General features: G+C 42.9%; 2 protein-coding genes across 5 annotated transcripts in view; one reads left to right on the top strand and one right to left on the bottom strand.

Moving 5' to 3' along the window:
- USP34 (ubiquitin specific peptidase 34) overlaps window positions 1-9,436 on the top strand; it is a 248,212-nt gene extending 238,776 nt beyond the window's left edge. For all 3 annotated transcript variants that reach the window (XM_055121529.1, XM_055121528.1, XM_055121531.1), the window contains 5 exons: window positions 4,361-4,440; window positions 6,828-6,968; window positions 7,061-7,204; window positions 7,902-8,061; window positions 8,201-9,436. In XM_055121529.1, the coding sequence (XP_054977504.1) occupies window positions 4,361-4,440; window positions 6,828-6,968; window positions 7,061-7,204; window positions 7,902-8,061; window positions 8,201-8,808 (1,133 nt within the window). In that variant the 3' untranslated portion in view covers window positions 8,809-9,436. The remainder of the gene's footprint in view (window positions 1-4,360; window positions 4,441-6,827; window positions 6,969-7,060; window positions 7,205-7,901; window positions 8,062-8,200) is intronic.
- A 427-nt stretch (window positions 9,437-9,863) lies between these two features.
- Window positions 9,864-22,084, bottom strand: AHSA2P (Putative activator of 90 kDa heat shock protein ATPase homolog 2). 2 transcript variants are annotated; one of them, XM_055121533.1, is made up of 9 exons: window positions 21,856-22,084; window positions 20,579-20,769; window positions 17,223-17,308; window positions 14,626-14,740; window positions 13,147-13,235; window positions 12,212-12,328; window positions 10,820-10,921; window positions 10,306-10,357; window positions 9,864-10,194 (listed from the first exon to the last, which is right to left on the bottom strand). In XM_055121533.1, the coding sequence occupies exons 1-9, from the start codon at window positions 21,933-21,935 to the stop codon at window positions 10,022-10,024; spliced, it is 1,005 nt and encodes a 334-aa protein (XP_054977508.1). In that variant the 5' UTR covers window positions 21,936-22,084; the 3' UTR covers window positions 9,864-10,021. The 2 variants fall into 2 exon arrangements, with proteins under 2 accessions (XP_054977508.1, XP_054977509.1); XM_055121534.1 differs by having other exon boundaries at window positions 12,212-12,322.

The raw sequence follows: 22,084 nt of genomic DNA, 5'->3' as shown, positions 1-22,084 counted from the left end.
AATAAAAGACCATATGTTAGGGAAGTATAAAACCCAGAAATAGAAAAGTGAAAAAAAAATTGGTGAACATTGAGTAGCTAAAAGGGCCAGTGTACATGCTTTGCACACTAAGGCCTAGGTTCCATTTCTAGCACCACATAGTCTCTCAGTACGACTCCCACGCCTCCACCTCTCACTGCACTACAGCACTATTAGTATCTGAGCACTGCCAACTGTTGCCCCAAAACTTACAGGTATGCCCCCCCACACACACACACCATTAAAATTATTAAAAGTAGATCTGGTTCATGCTTCACCTCTTTGTGATATTAAGATGGTATTGGTTGGAAATTGGTTAACTATTTCCACAAAAGGCTTTTATAAATGGATATACTTCAGTGCCATTTAGTGCAGACCAGAAGCATACTTATACCAGTCCGTGCAAAGAAAATCCTTTATCCCAAATCAGTACATAGTAATTATTTTTAATAGGTATATTTACGAATCAGAGCTTAGTTACCAGTTTAAAAATAACTGACACAGAGATTTGAATATTTCTATTTCAAAGTAGGGACAGCAATTTGGAGAGTGGGGCATTATTTTTGGTCATACCTGGCAGTACTGAGGATTATTCCTGGAAGTGCCTGTACTATAGGTAGTACTGGGGATTCAACCAGATTTGGCTAAATGCAAGGCAAATGCCTTGATCCCTGTATTGTTCTCTAAACTAGGCTAGCAGGTTTTTCTCTGTATGTGAAACCAGATTAACATTAGCTTGCTTAATATAAGATGGCTCGCTGGAAGCTTGAGGATAGTACAGGCAACATGGCTGACCTGGGTTCAATTCTCAGTAGGTCCCTAGAACCCCACCAAAAGTAATTCCTCAGTGTAGCGCCAGTAGTAAGCACCACCAGGGTGGCCCCAAAATCAACAACAACAAAATTAATTTTAAAATTACATGGCTAATTGGAAGACTCAAATATGTGAAACTTGTGGGCTAGATTCACTCAGAAGTTGGGGGCACCCGAGCAGTGGTGTTCAGGAGGTCCAGCTACCCTACTGGGACTTTTGGACCACTGGACTGGCAGTTCACTGCAACTGATCTAAAGTTGCTCTCGCCCTGCAGTGCTAGGAGTACCTATGCCACTCAGCAGTGCTAGGTGCTTCCAGGGCTACTCTGGGCAGTGCGTAGGGAATCTTGTAGTGCTAGGAATTAAGCCAAGTTAGGCATGTGCTAGGTATGAACCCAACCACTATCTCCTGATCTCTGGCTATATATCTTCCTCAGATGTGCAATGGAACATTTCATGAGCTTTTCATCCATTGGCTATAGCCAATGAATAGAAATTTTTACATGTAAATAATATGGAATATTTCATAGCTGAATTACCATATTTGAAATATTTTTCTGAATATTCTGTAGCTTCTGCAGTATATAAGGTATTAACAAAATGAAAAGATGGTAGCTTTTTTATAGTTGGGAATGGGGCATGTTATAGATCTTTTGGGGATACCTAAAGTTGCAGAATAAAGAAATTTAAGTGTACCAAAACCAGTGTGTTTTAATCCTGACCATTTACTGAGATTAAGGCTTGGACATGTATATGTGAACTTCGGTGATTGCATCTTTATCTGTTTTGCATGCACATAGTGTAACACCCCCAGAAACTACTAGAAGAGTTTACAGACAGTCACAGAGCCAAGGTGAACTGGCAGTTATTTATAAAAGTGCTGCAAAAAATCAGAAATCTGCTCCTTTGAAGGGTTGTCTCATTGACTAACTGTCAATGAATGAGACTAACTGTCAGTGAGATGACTCGAAGCAGAGTTTTTATAATCTCATCATCCACAAAAGAGAAATGGGTAGGGGACTGGATGAGGATAAAATACTCACTCCAAAAGATGATGGGAAAATTTTAGTTATCAGACACACCTAGCACAGTATATGCCGATAAACTGTTTTCTTCACTTTGAAAGTAGACATCCATATCACAATACTGCTTGGAAGTATTCGTAATAATGTAGGCCTCTATCTTTTTGTCTGTTTTGACATTGCTGACCTTTCTATAATTCTAGAACATAGGAGAAAAGATCAGTTTTAGGAATGATTAGCAGACATGGAATAAGGATTATGGTAGAAAAAGAGCATCCTACATGCTCCGGTTTCACATAGAATATTCTTGTCCAGGAGATAATACAGCCATTAAGACACATAGCTAGCATGAACCTGACCCAGATTTGAGTACCTCCTGGCATCATGTTTCCCTGAACATCATAGGGTACAGCCCTGCAATCCCTGAGCAATGCCCAGGTGACCCAGGTATCCCAACTACTGCAGGATGCAGTGTCCAAGCCATTATTGGATTTTTCTGACTTCACCCCAGAAAAAAAAAAGTGTGTGTGTGTGTGTGTGTGTGTGAGAGAGAGAGAGAGAGAGAGAGAGAGAGAGACCCCAGGAAAAAAAAAGTGTGTGTGTCTTGATATCCAGAAGCTGGTAGATTCTACAAATGACTGGATATTAAATATTTCAGACGTTGTAAGCCATAAATGGTCTCACCACATTATTCCTGCAATTCTTGGAAAATATTAAGACCTTTCTTAGTTTAGGAGAACATATAAAAACAAAGTGCGCCAGATTTTGATGAGCCCAAAAGAAGGCACGAATTTGCCAGTTCCTGGTCTTCTTTTTCCAGTCATGAGCCCCTTTTGGAGATGCTTTTGTGACCTTGTAGCATTGAAGATTGAACCCCCAAAGCTCTCTCATGCAAAAGTATGCACTCCAGTTCTTTGAGATGTCTCCCAAGTGTCTTGCTCTACTTGTTCTAGGTAATTCTTCGGATATGACAGCATAAAAACCTTTCCCTGTAGTCAACTTCTGATACATTGGTTGTTTTTGGTTTGTGGGGGGGGGCAGGGTGTCACACCCAGTGATGCACAAGGGTTACTCCTGGCTCATGCACTCAGGAATTACTCCTGGCAGTGTTCGGGGAACCATATGGGATGCTGGGAATCGAACCCTGGTCGGCTGCGTGCAAGGCAAACGCCCTACCCGCTTGCTATCTCTCCAGCCCCTATATATTGTTATGATGGATAAATGCCTCCATCGTAGATTATCTTCACAAAGGAAGCCATCTTGGCAGGAAAACCAGATCAACTTACCTTTAAAAGGATTTCTAGACATGTGAGGATGACTCGATTGGGTGACTGATCTGACTTCCTTTCTATGTTTCACAAATCTTGGTCTAATTCAAAGGTTGGCTAACAGCCTGTATGCTGCATGTTTTGCATAACCAGTGAATTATCTTCAAGAATAGTTTTTTCCATTCCGTAATGTTTGGAAAACTTTATGCTGTGGTACATGAAAGTTCATGAAATTAAGTTTCAGTGTTCTTAAGTCTTATTAAAAAGACACATACTTTTAATGTTATCTGTGGCTGCATTTACACTGTGGCAGAATTTAGCTCATAAGGCCACAAAGACTGAAATACAATTTACTCTTCAAAAAAAAAAAAATTTCAAATCTGAGTCCTAATTTTTGTTCCAGTGTGCCTTTTAAATGGGGGGAAGGGGGTGGCACTCCCAGTTCTGTGTTTAGGGAAATGTTGTAGTCCTGGGGCGCAAACCCAGGCCTTCAGCATGCAAAGCACTGATCCATTGAGCTCTCTTTAACCCTCATTATTGTTTCTTAGCTGGAGAATAGCTTGCATTATATTTCTCCTTTATGGTTATACTTTTATCTGAAGCCCAGAGTTTGGAGAAAAGGAAATTATAATTTCTGTGCTTTGAAATGCAGAGAGATTTCTTAAATGCACACTTGACGTACAGAAGTTGTTAGTTTAAATCCATAGGGGTTTCAAGTGTGATCTACCCAAAAGCTCCTGAATCTGTAGACTCAGAGAAGTTCACCTCATTCTGCCATAATCTCTGGGTGAGCATAATGTGAAGGAGGATGAAGGAACAATTTTCTTCACATCTTTTTGACTATGTATACCTCTCTCCACCTGAAATCTGGCTAGTCCATGAAAAATGGCTATTTAAAAATAACTAAATCCATGAAAGCATTGGACCCACTTTCAGTAACCTTTATAAATTGTCCCAGATAAAGTTCTAAATATTAAAAAAGCAAAATTGGTTAAAAAATACCTCAGATCCCTCAGGAAATGAGCTTTGGAATATAAATCATATGAGATGTAGTTCATTCTAAGTTATTTCACTGGTTAAAACATTGAAACTTCCCCCTTAAATATCTATTTTTAAAACACATAGAAATTAAGCATATAGAGAATACAGTTATGACTAGAAGTACTTGTATACTTACACCTGCAGTTTAATACCTCAGTAGTATAACTATAACCTATTCTGATTTCTTTTCAAATATTAGGTGTCCTAGTTGCCTATGAAGGTTTACCACTTCATCTTGCACTGTTTCCCAAACTTTGGACTGAGATATACCAGACTCAGGTAAAGAAAAGAGTTTTAGATGATCTGTCTCTCATCATCTGACCTTTGGGTCAGTCATTTTAGGAACAATGGGTTGAACACTTGACTAGAAATTGGGGGGTTGGGCTAACATTTTTTTAACATGTAAAATACAATCGAAATAATATTAAACATTGGACTCTAGTTGCTGTTTGAGGTTTTTCACTTTAATAGATTTAAGAGGATATTTCAAATAAGCCATGTATAATTAAATCTCAGTGTAAAAAGTTGTGAAGTTCAAAACAGGTCACCTGAGAAATAATTCGGGAGTTACGTGCCCTTTTTCTTTTTTTTTTGGGGGGGGGGGGCGTCACACCCGGCAATGCTCAGGGGTTACTCCTGGGTTTGCACTCAGGAATTACCCCTGTGGGTGTCAGGGAACTATACGAGATGCTGGAAATCGAACCCAGGTCTGCTGTGTGCAAGACAAATGCCCTACCTGCTATGCTATTTCTCCAGCCCCCACATGCCCTTTTCTAACAGGCAGTTGACAACAGTTCAACCCCTGGCACTCTGTATGTTCCCTTCAAGCACTGCCAGGAGTAAACTGAGCGTCAACAAGTATGCACCCCTCCCCCCAAAAAAAGTCCCAAACGGAGATAATAGGTTGATAAGGCATATGCCAGTTGCACTCCCTCTCCTTCCTCTTGCCTTTTACTCTCAGTATTCTAAAAGCTCGAGAGGAAACCATTTCAGCACTTCTTTTGCTTTTACTTATCCGATATATTAGTTTTTCATTAAACCCTCTTACCCTAAATATATGAAAATTATCCCAAATAATGCTTGTTACACTATGGTGGGAGAATGGCTGGGAGAGAATTTAGGTTGGTCCTCAGATTTGGCTCATTCTTTGGATCAGGCAAAAGAGTTCTCTAATTTTAGACTTTTTTCTTTCCAAGAAAAATAAGTGGGTTTCTGCCAGATTGTATCTGCCCATCCCCAAAGGAGTTTGTTAAATCTTTAGCAGAATATTTGACCCACATTCTAGTATCTGAAGTAGTTTTAATGCAGTCCAGCTTTCTTCCCAAATAGTGCTCTGTACATAATCTTTTAACGAATGTGTGCCACAGTACTGTAGTTAGTTATCTCCTAGTCCCAGACTGTGAGCTCCAGGAGTATAGACTGTGGATCATCCCTGTTTTGTAAAGATGTTTTTCTAGTCTTTGTAATACAGATGTACAGTGATCACATGGCTGAACATGTAAGCATTCTGAAAACTATTTGCTGGTTGATTTTGGGATTGGTCTATTTAATAAATCAGAACTGTTCACGATCTTTCCCTTTTGACTGTTACTGCCCTTTTTTAGGTAGTTCATAGCTTTCCTGGTTTCTGTATTGCTTCCCCTGCATCCGCACTGTACTACTCAGCCTTTGCTTGGGGAATTTGCCACCAAGTTCATCATTCCCCCAACCCACCCCAAGCCAAATCATCTTTTCCAAAGCTGCAAACACTAGCAGCTTGCAGAGGAATTCCCTAGCAACAGGAATCTTAACAACTAAGTCCTGATCCACCTATACATCTCCTTCTGAGTGATCTTGAGCAACTCATATATGTGTGTGCATATATATGATATATATAAAACCTGTCATCTAAACTTTGTCCTGTTTTTTAGTTGTCCAGTTTTTCTGATTTTTAAATTAAAACATAAAGATCGGGGCTGGAGGAATAGCACAGCGGGAAGGGCGTTTGCCTTGCACGCGGCCGACCCGGGTTCAATTCCCAGCATCCCATATGGTCCCCTGAGTACCGCCAGGAGTGATTCCTGAGTGCAGAGCCAGGAGTAACCCCTGTGCATTGCCGGGTGTGACCCAAAAAAAGCAAGTAAAACATAAAGATCTAGGTAGTATAGCTGCATAAAGACATACTACTTGTGTTTAAGAGCCATTACTAACTGAAAACAAAGCCAAATTTCAGTAAAAATTTTGGGACACTAATTCTGAATGAGAAAAAAAATGTGCAGCTTTGCAAAATTTATGGGGGGAAACAAGTTACTATTACTAATGAGATTATAACATATAGGTTTTAACTCTTAGGGAAAAAATTTAAATGTCTACAAGAGGTTTGATTAACTATCTAATTGTAATCGATCCCCTGAAAGCATTCTCATCCTGTTAGTCTTATTATAGTTATTATAGTTACTATATTATAGTTATTATAGTTAACCACTATACTAGAGAACATTTGTTCAGTTTCACCACCCACAAGTTGTTAATATTTTATTGGGAGTATAGCCACATAAGTGAAAGCTTATTGAAATTCAAAGTGGCTTTTCTGGATTTAAAAGAAGATACATCTGATAGCAGAATCAATGTGTTTAAGGTTTACAGTTATACAGTGCTCAACCTTCAGTTCTTTTTCTCCATTTTAGTCTGCTATGTCAAAAAACTGCATCAAACTTTTGTGTGAAGATCCTGTTTTTGCAGAATATATAAAATGTATCCTCATGGATGAAAGAACTTTTCTAAACAACAACATTGTCTACACATTCATGACACATTTTCTTCTAAAGGTAGGTTGGACCTTGGAAAGTTAATGCTTTTAATAAAATAGATTTGTTTTCATTGTTGGTCTTTTGCAATTTTTTAAAAAAATCTTTTTTAGGTTCAAGGTCAAGTGTTTTCTGAAGCAAATTGTGCCAATTTGATCAGCACCCTTATTACAAACTTGATAAATCAGTACCAGAACCTACAATCTGATTTCACCAACAGAATTGAAATTTCCAAAGCAAGTGCTTCTTTAAATGGGGTAAGAACTTACAAAAGGCAGGCATAGTCCAGCAATTCCCTTACATCAGTTCTTAACTTTGGCCTTGGGTTTTTATCTCTAACTAAATCACATCTGAAAGAAAAGTAACCAAAATAAAATATTTTAATGCATATTTACTATGCCTTAAAAGAAGAAGTAGCTATTAGGTCATTAAACACCAGGAGCACTGAGGTAACTGAGAAAAGTTACTCTTGCTTACAGTTTTGAAATACTGTGTTTTTGTTTACTGTCTCATAGTAGCAGAAAGAATTATCAATTATAAAGCTAGCTGGTTCAGACAAAGGAATCATTTCATTGCCTGTGATAATACCACCTTGGGAATTGTTATATTTTCTATCAGCAACATTACTATTTATGTCATTCACTAGAAGTCAGCAAATTTGAGGACTTGATTTAAAGAATGACTTTTTTTTTTTGAATCTTTGAATACTTCTTTAAATTCCTGTGTAAAATTTACCCCCATTTCCAGAAAAGAACTAGTACTGTGTTAGTTATCATAATAAATTAGTGAACTGTAGTGTCATAATACTGGCTCTTGGTTGCAGCATTCTACAATTGCCAGAAAAATCAGGAGAGATCCTTATAAAAGTAAAAATGCAAGTAAGCTATAGACAGTTGTGTCAGAATGTTAGCTTTAGAAATGAAATGTTTATCTTTTTTTGTTTTGTTTTTGTAGGACCTGCGGGCACTTGCTTTGCTCCTGTCAGTACACACTCCTAAACAATTAAACCCAGCTCTAATTCCAACTCTGCAAGAGCTTTTAAGCAAATGCAGGACTTGTCTGCAGCAGAGAAACTCACTCCAAGAACATGAAGCCAAAGAAAGAAAAACTAAAGGTTAGTCTTGTGGACTAAGAGCATTCATTATCACTTTAGTCTCCTACACATAAATTATTAAAAACAAAGTTTCTCACGAACACCCCCCTCCGCCTCTCCCCCTCATGGTTCTAACGAATTTTATTGTTCCTTTTCACAGATGATGAAGGGGTGACTCCTGTTAAAAGAAGACGAGTTAGCAGTGATGAGGAGCACACTGTAGACTGTTGCATCAGCGACATGAAAACAGAAACCAGGGAAGTTCTAACCCCAACTAGCACTTCAGACAATGAAACAAGAGACTCCTCAATTATCGATCCAGGAACCGAGCAAGATCTTCCTTCCCCTGAAAATAGTTCTGTTAAAGAATACCGAATGGAAGTCCCATCTTCGTTTTCAGAAGACATGTCAAGCATCAGGTCACAGCATGCAGAAGAACAGTCTAGCAATGGTAGATTTGAAGACTGTAAAGAATTTAAAGACCTCCACTGTTCCAAAGATTCGAACCTGGCTGAGGAAGAATCTGAGTTCCCTTCTACTTCCATCTCTGCAGTTCTATCTGACTTAGCTGAATTGAGAAGCTGTGATGGTCAAACTTTGCCCTCCCAGGACCCTGAGGCTGCTTTATCACTTAGTTGTGGCCATTCCAGAGGACTCTTTAGTCACATGCAGCAACACGACATTTTAGATACCCTGTGTAGGACCATTGAATCTACGATCCATGTGGTCACGAGGATATCTGGCAAAGGAAACCAAGCTGCTTCTTGACATTAGATGTAGCATGTCTACTTTTAAGGTCCCTTCCCCCAACGCTGTTTGTATAAGTTTGCTTATTTCTGTTTTTGTGCTTCAGTTTGTCCAGTGCTCTCTGCTTGAATGGCAAGATAGATTTATAGGCTTAATTCTTGGTCAGGCAGAATTCCAGATGAAAAAATTTGCATCTTCAATATACTTTCTAAAGGGCAATCAGATAATGGATATGTTTTATGTAATTAAGAGTTCACTGTAGTGGCTTTCATTTAATATGGCTGTCTGGGAGGAACAGGGTTTCCTGGCCCTGTACAATGTAATTTAAACTTACAGCATTTTTACTGTGTATAATATGGTGTCCTCTGTGCCAGTTTTGTACCTTATAATAGAGGCGGATTGCCTCCGATCGCTGTGGTTCTTATTATCAAAATTAAGTTTACTTGTATACGGAACAACCACAAGAAATTTGATTCTGTAAAGAATCCTCTTTAGCTGTGGCCTGGCAGTATATAAATGGTGCTTTATTTAACAGAATACCTGTGGAGGAAATAAAGCACACTTGATGTAAAAATAATTGTTTTATTTTTATTGACATGACTGATTGCTATTCTGTGCACTTAATTAAACTGATTGTGATGACTTTTCATTTGTTTTACATACGTTGCTTGAATCTTCTCAGATGAAAGAGAAAACTTAATGGGGCAAGCTCCAATTCCTTTGTATCTATGCAGACAACCAAGAATGGCTGGACGAAGCAAAACAGTGCAGCTAGTTATTTCTCACATTTACATTCTAAGCCATGGTTTGATTCACCACCTAAAAGCTAGCTACATAACGTTAAAAAAAAAAACACCTTGAAAATCTTAAATAAAGGAATAGCATCAGCATACCTTTTTAGTTTAGGTCTTTCTGTACTATAAAACTGTAGCTGAAAGATAGCTTAGCTGGGATATGCTTCGGAAATTAATGTGTATTCCAGAACTCAATCCATTTTACCAGAGGAACAGCTATGACAAGAAAGATTAGTAACTTCAGGTTGCTTGCTGCTTTTAACTCAATTTAGAGACCAGTAGTAAAAATTCAAACACTGCTTTACATTCTGTTTTGTTAATGGATTCCACTCCATGTAAAAGTGAAGGTTTTTTTCTCTTTCAGAAGGGAATAAAAGGAAGAGGTAAACTTTGCACTTTTTTTGCTTAAAAAAAATAGTTTTGCCCTTATAAAATCTATTTCAACCATTTAGGGTGCTCAGCTGCAGTAAACCTTTTATTTCTTCAAAATACTGCTTCTGCCAGCAGAATTTCATGTTCTCTTCTTTACAGACAGGAACTCCTTTACAGTCCAAGTGTAATTCCGTTTGCCCTGGAGTGGACACGAAACTCAGTGCAACTGTTGCATAGTGTTCTGAGGGGGGAAAAAAATTACTGCATTAAGAATTTATGTACGTAGTAACTTTTCATAGTGAGGAAGAACAGCTTAAAAGTTTTTGAGCACTTCATGGTACTAACACCATACCTTCTGGCCAGTTCCTACATCTCCATTTCATGACGATCTTTTTATTTGTTAGCTGAAAATAAAGAAAATTGCATTTGAAAATTTTTTTAAATTTCCCACGTGACCAGGTCCTCTCTTTAAAAATAAAAAATCTAAATACCAGAAGAATGAACAATATATAATCCCATTTTCCAGTTTATAAAATGGCACTATTGAGATCCATTGTTCCTACTGCCAAAAGTCCATAAAAATTCAATTAATATCAGCCTGGTGACAGACTCTAGTGGTAGAAGCCTGAAAGTATAGAAGACCATGGATTTCAGAGAATTTATTGTTCTAAAATCTCAAGCATTTGCACAATTACTTTAAGGACTTCTCCTCCTTACTTAGTGTATGAGTTCAGGAGAATGATGAAATAGTTCAGTTGGGAAATGAGGACTAAGTATATGAATTCAAATGAAAATACAGTTAAAAACAGCATGGATAAAAAAGCAGTAATCATAGCCCCAACTTATTTTTAACACTGATTACTTACCAGTTCTATATATTCACCAGTGACATTCCCATCGAACATTTGGAATTTCCCTCCCTTTTCAGCTTCTACTACAGCAGGTGAGTTAGAAAATTTTTCCACCAACTAATGAAGCAAAACATACAATAAGAGTTATTCTAGCATGTGCTATCAGGGACAGAACTCAGATCCTTGTGGACCTAAGCATTGTTCCAAAGTCCTGAGCATTTTTACGGCTACTTTAAGGATTTATCCTGACTAAAGCTATTTCCCAGACCTTAATCTTGTATTTGTGTATTTATTATGTTGGTATCAACATAATAACTACTGAGAGTGCTGAAAAGATGGAAAAAGTCATTGCCATTACATTGGTTCAAATTTCCAGGACTACGTATGTCCCCTGAGCAGTGCCAGGGGTTGCCCGTGAACACAAAGCTATGAACTGCCCCAACACTAAGCGACATGGCCCAGAAAGGAAGAAAAAAAAAGCTTACTGTTGTGTTGCAGTAATTATATTAATGTTTTATAGCTATTTTCTTATCTCCCGCTTTCAGAGAGAAAAAAAGCCAGCCCCTGTCCCCACTCCCAAAATTGCCAGGGGCTGGAGAGACCATACAATGGATAAGGTACTTGCTTACCAAGTGGCAGATCTGGGTTCAGACCCCTGCACCCCATACAATTTTCCCCATCCTCCCACCCCAGCCTCTCCAGGAGTGATCCCTGAGAGCAGAGCCTGGAGAAAGCCTTGAGCACCACTGGGTGTAGCCCAAAAATGAAAATTAAAATTTACCCAGGACCAGAGTACATAGGGTAGGGCGTTTGCCTTGCATAAGGCCAACCCAGGGATTCCTGGCATCCCATATAGTCCTCCTAGCATTGCAACTGAGTAATTCCTGGGTATAGAACCAGGAATAACAACCCCTGAGCATTGCCAGGTGTGGCTCCAAAACAAAAAAAATTGCCCAAAATGCCCATCCCTCCCCACTACTCCCATAATTTTTAGATGCTATCCTCCATGTGGGCTGGAGCGATAGCACAGCAGTAGGGCATTCCCCTTTCACGCGGCCAACCCGTGTTCGATTCCTCCGCCTCTCTCAGAGAGCCTGGCAAGCTACCGAGGGTATCGAGCCCACATGGCAGAGCCTGGCAAGCTACCCGTGCCTATTGGATATGCCAAACACAGTAACAGTAAGTCTCACAATGGAGACATTACTGGTGCCCGCTCGAACAAATCGATGAGCAATGGGATGACAGTGACAGTGTGACAGTGATCCTCCATGCTTCCATTACCATTCGAAGCCCTTTAGTCACAAAAACGCTGCTAATAAAAGGAAGCCAAAACCAGTTCCAATTCTTAGCAGCACCTTTTCTCGTAATGTCAGCAATTAGGATCCCTAGCTTGAGAAGTGAACTCACATCTTTCACAGTGAAGATGCTATACAGCTGCTCCACAGCTGTGTCGAACACATCCATCATCTGCAGTGCAACAGTGGGAATCTTCACACCCAGTGTCACAGGAGGTGAAGCCTGGATCTCAAGAGAAGAGATGTCAAAGGATAAACAGCACACCAAAAGACAAAAGCTGCTTAAAAATCAGTCCTGTCAGGATAAAATCCTTATTAAAAAAAAAAAAAAAGCATCTTCTGGTCTATTCTTTGGAAAGGAGCTCACCATTCCTACAGCTCTTCAGGGCTAGTCCACTTCCAGCCTAATACCTGAAATTTTATTTGATTTTTTTGTTTTTGTTTTGTTTTTGGGTCACACCCAGCAATGTACAGGGGATACTCCTGGTTCATACACTCAGGAATTACTCCTAGTCACACTCAGGGACCATATGAGATGCTGGGAATCGAACCCGAGTCGGCCACGTGCAAGGCAAACGCCCTACCCGCTGTGCTATCACTCCAGCCCATTTGATCATTTCTAAATGCCCAACAGGAACAAAGATAAGCAGAAGGAGGAAAACAGCACTTAACGACATAATATTAATTGATACTTGATTCCAAGAAAAGGGTCCAGAACCTCTCAATACAATTCTGGAGAAAAGGGTCTTTAATTTTAGTATATGAACCTAAAAATGACCTGGTTTTAAAAATTAGCTGTTGCTACCATAGAACTGAACACACTTGAACTAAATTCAAAATCCCACATAGAGACCGGTATACATTTTCTTCCATCAAGAATGAAAGTCTCATTTGTCACTTTCTGCGTAAACGGAACATAGGATAGGTTAACTGACCCTCCTCCCATCTTGTATAGTTCTTCATTTAAAGGCTATTCAAAGCTTTTGGGCACTGTCATTCAGCACTTCTTTTCCCCACTGTCTATAAATTGGCAGCCAGAGGTAATACCTGCAGAGTATTCTCAGTCAGTTTCCTTTTAACAGTCATTTCCTGGGCTGCCATAGCTTTTGTTGGTAAAATCATTCCCATTGTAAATTCTACAAAGAAACAGGAAATAGTGTTAATGAAAACCTTTTTTTCTTTTCATCACAAATAGGCAGGAAACAAAAACAAGCATATAAAAAATGAGTTGGTGAGGCTGGAGCAACAGTACAGCAGGTACGGCACCTGCCTTGCATTGTATGAGGTCAATTTAGGTTGGATGCCCAGTACCCCATATGGCCCCCTGAGCACCACCAGGAATAATCCCTGAGTGCACCAGGAGTAAATACTGAGCACCCCTGGATGGGCCCATAAGCCATAATTGAAAACAGTTCATTTTTGCTTTTTTTCTCTTTTTGTGGGGGATGTGGAGTGGAGGGGAACCACACCCAGCAGTGCTCAGGCTGGGCTCTCTGCTAAGTGATCACTCCTAGTGGTCCATGGGGCACTATATGTGGTGCTGGAGATTTGAACAAGGTTGGTTACACGCAAGGCAAGTGCCTTAACCTTCTGTAATCTCTCTCCTACACTGATGAACGGATATCAAAAAGTTCCTGTAGCATTTTCAAAGTTCAAGCCCATTCTTCTTTCCTAAATAAAACTAATACACATGATTGATGCCACAGCACAAAAAAAAAAAAAAACCTTTGTAAGTTTTTTCTAATGTCTTACTTTCAGCCTGTTTTTAGTAAAACAGTAACAAATGTGGATATTCTTTTTCAAAAAAGCTAAGTCTAATGGAACTCTGAGGTTTTCACCTTTTGTCAAAACTGGATACTTTTCTCATTATTTTATCACCATCTTCTAAAGTTTGGCCTCTACTCAGATCTGCAGGCCAGCCACATGTGGTTGTGGAGAGTGGCAACCCCAAATACAACTATGCCAACACCTAAATATGTAGACTGCAATCCAGAGATGTGATGCAGACATACAGGTCCTGCTGATTCTTCTCCCAGACAGGTAACCTCATTTCCACAAAGTATACAAGTTATCTAGATAAATCCCAATTACAACTATTATACCTGCAGTCACTTTCACTCATTCATTCATTCAACAAAGATGTATTAAGCACCTACTATGTGCCAGGAATTGTGCTAGATGCTGGAGATACAGCAGTTATCAAGAGAGACACCTTCCATGCCCTCATGGAGCTTATAGTCTAGCAGGGAAGACAGATATTAAACAAGTAATTATATAAACAAACTGAGATTATCATTCCAGAAAAACTTAACAATTCCTTAGGCAAAATACATACAATACTGGTAATCACTAATTAAGGATTTTCTCAACTAACTCTCAACCTCCAGACTACAATTTATCCTGCAGCAGAAAAAGTTACTTCTGGAAGTTCACCATAGCCTAACCTGGGAATGCAGATCACAGTATAAAGCATAACTTGAGTGAACAGTAAGAAACTCTTTGATTCACAGGGGATGCCTTCTTTACCCGTCATTAGTGCCTTCAGGTACTCTCCAAGCGCTTCCCTGACCTTGGCAGTGCCTGCAGTTTTCATAAGATCCTTCAGTATATCCCCTTCACCTTTCTTTTTACTCACGTTCACCTACAAGTCAGAAAAACACAAATTTAAGAAAATTCTTGTCTGATATATTTGTATAACACTGGGATACATGAATGCAAGAGCTGTGGTTGGTTAGAGTAGGGAAAGAAGCAGATTTAAGAGAAGATGGTTTTCATATAGTATGAGAAAAATCTAATAAATATAAGGGAGTTATAATCATGGATTTGTAATCAGGAATTCATAATCAATGAATGAATGAAAACTCAGTATATGAGTTGTAATTGGAATTTATCTAGATAATCGGACTTAGTACCAATCCTTGAATGAGCTTCTTAGAACATGAGCCCGTTGATTTGCTATAAAATTCTCTGCAAACATAAGAAATGCACTGGCCAGTTCAATAGCCACTAGCCACGTGCAGCTGCTGAGTACCTGAAATGTGGCTGGTCTTAACTTGAGATGTACTATAAAATTAAAATACATGTAAGATTTAGAATACTTACTATGAAAAAATAATGCAAAATAATCTAATAATTTTACATTAATTACATATTAAAAGTCTTATTATTTTTATTTGCTTTTTGGTTTGGGGGCCACAGCTGGCAGTGCTCAGGGGACCATATAGGGTGCTAGGGATCAAACTCGGTCACCCATGTGCAAGGCAAGTGCCCTACCTACTGTACTATCATTCCATCTAAAACGGTCTTTTAAAATACACTGGGCTAAATAAAAATATTCAAGTTAATTTGATCTTTTTGGTTTGGGGACCACACCTAGCAGTGCTTGGGGTCAAAACTCTGCATGGAGCTGGGGTCACTCCGAGCAGTGCTCAGGGGACCATGTGTGTAGAGAAGGAAGCCCCGACAGGCTGGGTCCTGGAGTCATTTCCCAGGTCCCTCACCTGTTTACTTTTTAAATGACTACTAGGAAATCTTAAATTCCATCTGTGATTCTATTATAATTCTATATTTTGGGGGGGGCGGGGAGGAGGAAGGAAAAGGGATAGTAAGAGCAAAGAGGCAAGAAAAAGGTACACAGGGAAGACAAAAGCATCAGTGTTCGTTCATCTAGGGTGAATGTGCTGACTTGTTTTGGGACCATACTCGGCTGTGTTCAGGGTTTACTCCTGACTCTGTGCTCAGGGATTAAACCAGGGTCTATGGTGGTATTAAGAATGAGAAAAGAAGGGCTGGAGCGATAGCACAGCAGGTAAGGCGTTTGCCTTGCACGCGGCCGACCTGGGCTCGATTCCCAGCATCCCATATGGTCCCCTGAGCACCGCAAGGGGTAATTCCTGAGTGCAGAGCCAGGAGTGACCCCTGTGCATCGCCGGGTATGACCCAAAAAGCCAAAAAAAAAAAAAAAAGAATGAGAAAAGGTATTGATGTGAAATCATTTAGACTTCCCATGAGTTAGTTGAGCCCCAAAGCCCAGTTTCAGCCTAAAGAGTTAGCTCACCAATACTACCAAAGGTCAGCTCTAAAAATAACCTCTTAACCCTATTGACTAAAATCTCAGCTGATGGGTCAGAACAGAGCAAAGTGATATCAGAGCCCTTGAGTAGAGCAATCACATAACTGAAAATGTTTGTGACATGCTTTTATGGCATTCTATCACCTTTAATAAAGGTGTATCAATGAAATGCTACTCAGTATGATTTCTATCTTAGAAAGGTTTTATAAGTTGAACTTTGAGTTTACAAATTAAAAAAAATTCCCTTTGTTAACCTATCATGAAAAACATAAATACATTTTACTCACATACCTACATACAAAAGGTCTCACCTCAAAACCAAGCTTTCATCTTTAAGAGGATACACGCTGAAAATGAAGCTTGGGAGTTACACAAAGCTCTATCTCCTGACAGATCTAGAAGATCCAGTCAAGAGAGAGACATGCTAACATAAAAAATACACACTATAAGCAAGGGAAGTCACAGCTAAAAGTCAAGAAATGTTCACTATTAAAGCAAATAGCTGAGGAAGGAAGGGGGCTTTAGAAAGAGCAGGTAGGGTGTTTGCCTGGCGTGTGGCTAGCACTGTCTCAATCCCTGGCACCCCTTATGCCCCCCAAATTTCACCAGGAGTGATCCTTAAGCACAGAGTTGGGAGTAAGCGCTGAGCACAGCCAGGTGTAGCCCCAAAATGAAAAAACCAAGCAGCAGCAAGGGAAGAAGAAATGTCTTCCACCAAGCTGTGCATACTGTGAGTCACAGATTGTCACAATCACCTGCTAACACCGTTAGGAAAACGCACGATCATGATCAGGGGCGGAAGGACGGCGCCCTGTCCAGGGTCACGCCTGCCCTGTGGGCCTCCTACACTTGTTTTGTACAGCTATCTGCCCACACCCCGGCTCTCCCTCACAGAAAAACCAATCTTTTGGGTTTAAAAGATCATGGGAGTAATCATGGGGGTAATAGTCTCATAGTATGAAGTATATTTTTTTCCAAATGCCAAAATCCGTAGAAAAAGCTTGACAGAGAAAAAGGAGGAGAAGAACAGAGACTTCAGCAGCTAACTCACCTCAGTGTCATCTACTTCATTTTCCTCAGAAAGGTTTGGTATTTCAATCAACCCCTTATGCTTTACACCAGATTCTTTAACTGTACCTAAAATAATCAAAACATGTTCTCTAATTATCAAGTAACAACTGGTTGGTGCAAAATTTCCCTGCCCAACTGAAAACTGTCACCCCCTGGTGTTACAAGGCCACTGAGGCTTGACCCCAATACAGAAACCAAAGCGAACCTGTTCCTCCAGGCCCGCATCTGCGGTCAGCAACCTGGAAAGGTGGGGACAGTACAAGCTCCCTCTGACCCCCAAATCTGGAAGTCAGGTGAAGCCTGAGGATGGAATGTTTCTCTTTTTAGCCCCAATACTCTACCGAAGATCAAATGATTTTGCACAGGCATCCTGAGGAAGGGTCACAAAAGGAACCAGCAGGCAGCAAGTTATCAACACCACGAGCACAGAGAGACATGAGTGGCTGTGGCGGGACTCTTCACATGGCTCCACACATCCGCATTCCTTCTCAGACCAGAGGATTGATTTCAATGGCATCAAGATGGCCACGTAGGCAATTCCAGGACTCAGCCCGCAGACGCCTGACACTGTCGTGAAAATCCACAATCCCCAGGTGAAGCCAAAACAGCCTCCTGGAGCAGAATCTGAGAAGGCTTGAGAGCAGATAGAGTCTGACTTCACATGTGCACTGGAAGGACCCTATTGGGCCTGCAGTCCTTCTTCAGAGGGGAAAAAACCACAGAAGGGGGCGATGTCTCAGATCCCAGAGATTTATGGGATGCACCTGGGAGCCCCACTGGGGTCCAATCTCATGGGAAACCCTGAGAATCAGACGGAGACAGAGAAGGAGGATGTGATCAAACCTTGGAACCCATTCCCAGCACCCCATGTGGTTGCTGAGCACCACCAGATGTGACCCAAAAAAAGCAAAATAAAAGAAAAAGAATGTTATAAATATATTTTATGCTGCCTCATGGAAACCACAAAGGAAAAAATCATCAGTAAATTCACAAAACATATAGGAGTCGAAAGCATGTCACCTAAATTAATTAATCAATGAAAAAGCATCAAGCCCTCTGCAGCCTTTCTCCAGCTGCTGAGAATGCCCGGGCCTTCTCTCACCAAGGAGCTGGTTGCTGTTTGGAGAAAAGGGAGCTGGGAAGGATGCAGGATCATGTGGGAAGCCAGAGGGTAAGAGGCCAAACCCTGCTATGACCCAACCAGCAGCTACAGGTAAACCCCAGCAGGTAGGTCCTGCTCCAAAGCCTGGGCACTGACCTGGCCAGCCGCCAGCAGGGCCAAGCCTGGGGCGGCCTCCTCTCCAGGCTCAGTTCAAATAGGAACTGAGGCACAAACTTGAACACAGCACGGTCCCTTCTCAGCCCTCCCTCCTGTGTCTCTTCTGTGGTGTTTCGGCAGGAACTCAGGCCAGCGCAGACTCTTCACTCGGCCACCACCTAACTAGAGGCACCACTTGTGCTCTCAATAAACAATGTCTGCACCCAGACACAAACCCCATGAGAAAAAAACAGCACAAATATCATTGACTGAGGCTATGTTCAGCCTGAAAACATGCGCCGTACAGGCCACAACCCAGAGAAACCAGAAAATATTACACCAACATGTCAGTTACCAAAGACTGCATCCTGTGTGCCTCTATCTGTAAGAAATGCCAGGGATGCTAATCCCCAGAGATAGAAAATAGATCATGTTGACTACAGTCCTGGCCACTAAAATTCACTCAACTGGACACTGTGCATGGAGGAAATGCACGATTTGCAAAGGCTGTCTCAGTCAAGCTGGCCTTTGAAAAAAATCCCTGACTGGTCCAATGGGAGAAGAGGGGCCACCCGAACAATCAACGGAAGATTCAGGTAAGCAGAGAGTGTGCACCGTCAGTGCTCTGGAGAAAGCAAGGAGGAAGGAGATAGTCTAGGGGAGCGCAATAATGTAGCAAAAAAAACCCGGTCATTTTAAATCTCTCCTAAAAGGAGCGACAGCCAGTCAGATGATGGAAATGACTAACAATAACACTTATAGACATGTCAGGCAATGTCTCTCTTCAACTCTATAGTCATGCCTGGACCTATGGCAACTCCTCGGACCCCTCACCTGTGCCCTGGTATTTGGCAAGAAAAGCAGCTGTTTTCACCCACATAGCCCGGGCACAGTAAAGGAACAAAGAGCCATGGGGCTATAGGCCTAGAGAGGCTGGCTCAGAGCCCCAACAACAGATTGGGAGGACAGCAATGGGCTTCTAGGGACAGAACTAGCGAGAGACCATGGGGACCAAGGCTGACCTACATGAGAACCAACAACGAACCAGTGTGAGGCCTGAACACAGAACCTCAAGGGATCCAAAACCACTTTCTTAAAGCTGTTACATAAATAACTTCATAAACATCTGGAGTTTCACACTCTAATTTTACACATCAACTTCAAGGACCCACTCAGGAACCAAACCAGTTTGATGGTCACTCTAGCGAGGGCTACAACTTCTATAGCTGGAGATAGGAGGCTCCACGGAGGACAGAACTGAAGGGGCTCGAAGGCAAGGCTTCCAGAACTCTCAGCAAAGTTAGGTTCAGAGTAAGAAACTGAGCGGCCCTAGGTGCTAGGAAAAAGGTGGTGCCCTTCCTGAAGGGGTACTACGGCAAGGACACACACACACACACAAACGTACAAATACAGGGCCATAGCAAGCTGCGAGGACATTAACAAAAAAATACATGCGAGTGCACATTCACAGACACAAAAAGTGCTGAGGGGCCACAAACGTGGTTCAAGTTTAAGAGTCCATACTTGGGGCTGGAGTGATAGCACAGCGGGTAGGGCGTTTGCCTTGCATGCCGTCGAGCAGGGTTCAATTCCCAGAATCCCATATGGTCTCCCGAGCGCTGCCAGGAATGATTCCTGAGTGCAAAACCAGGAGTAACCCCTGAGCATCACCAGGTTTGACCCAAAAAGCAAAAAGCAAAACAAGAGTCCACACTTGGCAGGAGCGAAACCCTTAGTTGAATCCTTGGCACTGCATAAAACCAGCACCATCAGGTGTCGCTTGGTGCACCCACCACCTTTTTTTTTTTTTTTTGGCTTTTGGGCCAAATCTGGAGGTGCACAGTTTACTCCTGGCTCTGCACTCAGGAATGACTACTGGCAGTGCTCAAGGGGCCATATGGGATGCTGGGAATAGCACCCTGGTCAGAGGCATGCAAGGCAAGCACCCTCTCCACCTATGCTTTAAACATAATAATTATGCATATATGCAATATGTGTATTACCACATGGAGACGGAAGCATCAATCACCTCTGCTGCAGTGGTGTTTCCGGCCTCACCCACCCCAGACCCCACTTACCTCTCCAGCCCAGTTTGATGTTCCAATCATAGAAGAAAATCAGCTTTCCTTTGCGGCTGCTGCAGGAAGCCTCGCCTTCCACCTGCTTCAGCTCGCTGATCTCGCAGCGGCCAGCCTCGTTCTCCACCAGGATGCCCACCAGCAGCTCTCGGAGCTTCCCCTTGGACCAGCTGGTGGCATCTCGCTCTGTCCTGCCAGGGACCAGAGGGGCAGCAGCCTAAATGGAAGGCGGAGACGGCCTCCGTCCACCCACGCGGCCCAGGTGGGCCATCCTCACTTTCCTAGGTGACAAACTGGCCTTCCACCCAATCTCTTATCCTCCACCTCCCCTACCTTGGGATACTAAAGAACACTGTTATCCACTAAGTGGTTTTCCGTCTTTCAAACTGGCTTCGTGGGGCAGGCGGGACATCTAGCGGTATCACCCAACAGAAACTGGGGGTAGGAGAGATTGGAGCCATGGCCGCAAGGCAGGAATAACTCAAACCATCTTAGTCCCCAAACAGATTAGTGTTTTCACATGTAATTTATCGCAGGCATTCTAGTTCCCATTTAGGGGTCAGAAACGCGACGGAGAGAAAAGTCAGTGACTGCTGGGGCGGGTGGGTGGGGTGTACGAAAGGACTCAGGTGCTCCCACTCCCCCAGGAAATGACCCCCTCACACAGCTGGGGCCCGGACGTGCCCCAGCTCCGCGTGGTGCTTCCTGAAGCTTGGGGGGGCGAGGGTGGGGGGGGCAGAAATGAGCCCAAGTTCCGGAGGAGCTGCCAAAGGCCGGGCGATTCGTGCCAACTCCTCGAAGGCCAGCCTCGCCGAGTGAAATGTGGCTCGCGATGCCAACCCCGAGCGTCCCAAGACACCCAAAGCCCCAAAGCCCGCCCCCCTCCTCCCCCCTCAGCGCACCCCCCCCCCCCCCGGCACCGGCGGCACACGTCGCAGCTCCGTCGCAGCTCCTTCCAGCTCAAGAGTCATCCCGAGGGCTGGGGCTGGGAGGAGGACAGGGGCGGCTCCGCGGGTCAACGAGGAGAGCCCGAGTCCCTCTGGGGGGGCGACCCCAACATTCAGAGGCAAGTCCAGCCCCAGGGCGGGCAGGGCCCGGAGCCTCGGACGCCCCCGCGACCCCCCGCTCCCCCAGCCGAGCCCGCAGGCTGAGGACGCACCGTCCCGGATTGCGAGCTGGGGTCCCGGCGGCCGCCCCCGACCCACTCCCTCCCCCCACCCCCCGGGGCCCTCGCGGCCGAGAGCGCAGAGGCCGCCCCGGCCCGCCGCGCCCCGCACCAGTGCCAGTTGTTCACGTTGGTCCCGTCCGCGCGCTCCTCCACGATCCAGCGCGGGTCGCCCTGGCCCCACTTGGCCATGTCTGCGGGGGGCGCGGGCTCGGCGGGGAAACGGGGCCGCGGGGCCGCGCTCGCGGGCGTTTCCGGCCTCCGGCCCGGGCTCTGCCGGTTCGCAGCGCCCAGAAAGTGCCAGAAATCCCCGCCCCCCGCGCCGCCCCGCCCCGCCCGCG

Source organism: Sorex araneus, chromosome X, assembly GCF_027595985.1.
Source record: "Sorex araneus isolate mSorAra2 chromosome X, mSorAra2.pri, whole genome shotgun sequence".
Lineage (NCBI taxonomy): Eukaryota > Metazoa > Chordata > Mammalia > Eulipotyphla > Soricidae > Sorex > Sorex araneus.
This window is presented reverse-complemented; position numbering and strand designations above follow the sequence as displayed.

Excerpts from the sequence above, each read along its gene's own strand:
- AHSA2P (XM_055121533.1), bottom strand. The coding sequence starts at position 21,935 with ATGGCCAAGTGGGGCCAGGGCGACCCGCGCTGGATCGTGGAGGAGCGC. Across the intron at positions 13,236-14,625 it reads CCTGAAGGCACTAATGACGG|AATTTACAATGGGAATGATT; the intron begins GTAAAGAAGGCA and ends GTTTCTTTGTAG. Across the intron at positions 12,329-13,146 it reads TGACTGAGAATACTCTGCAG|ATCCAGGCTTCACCTCCTGT; the intron begins GTATTACCTCTG and ends TCTTCTCTTGAG.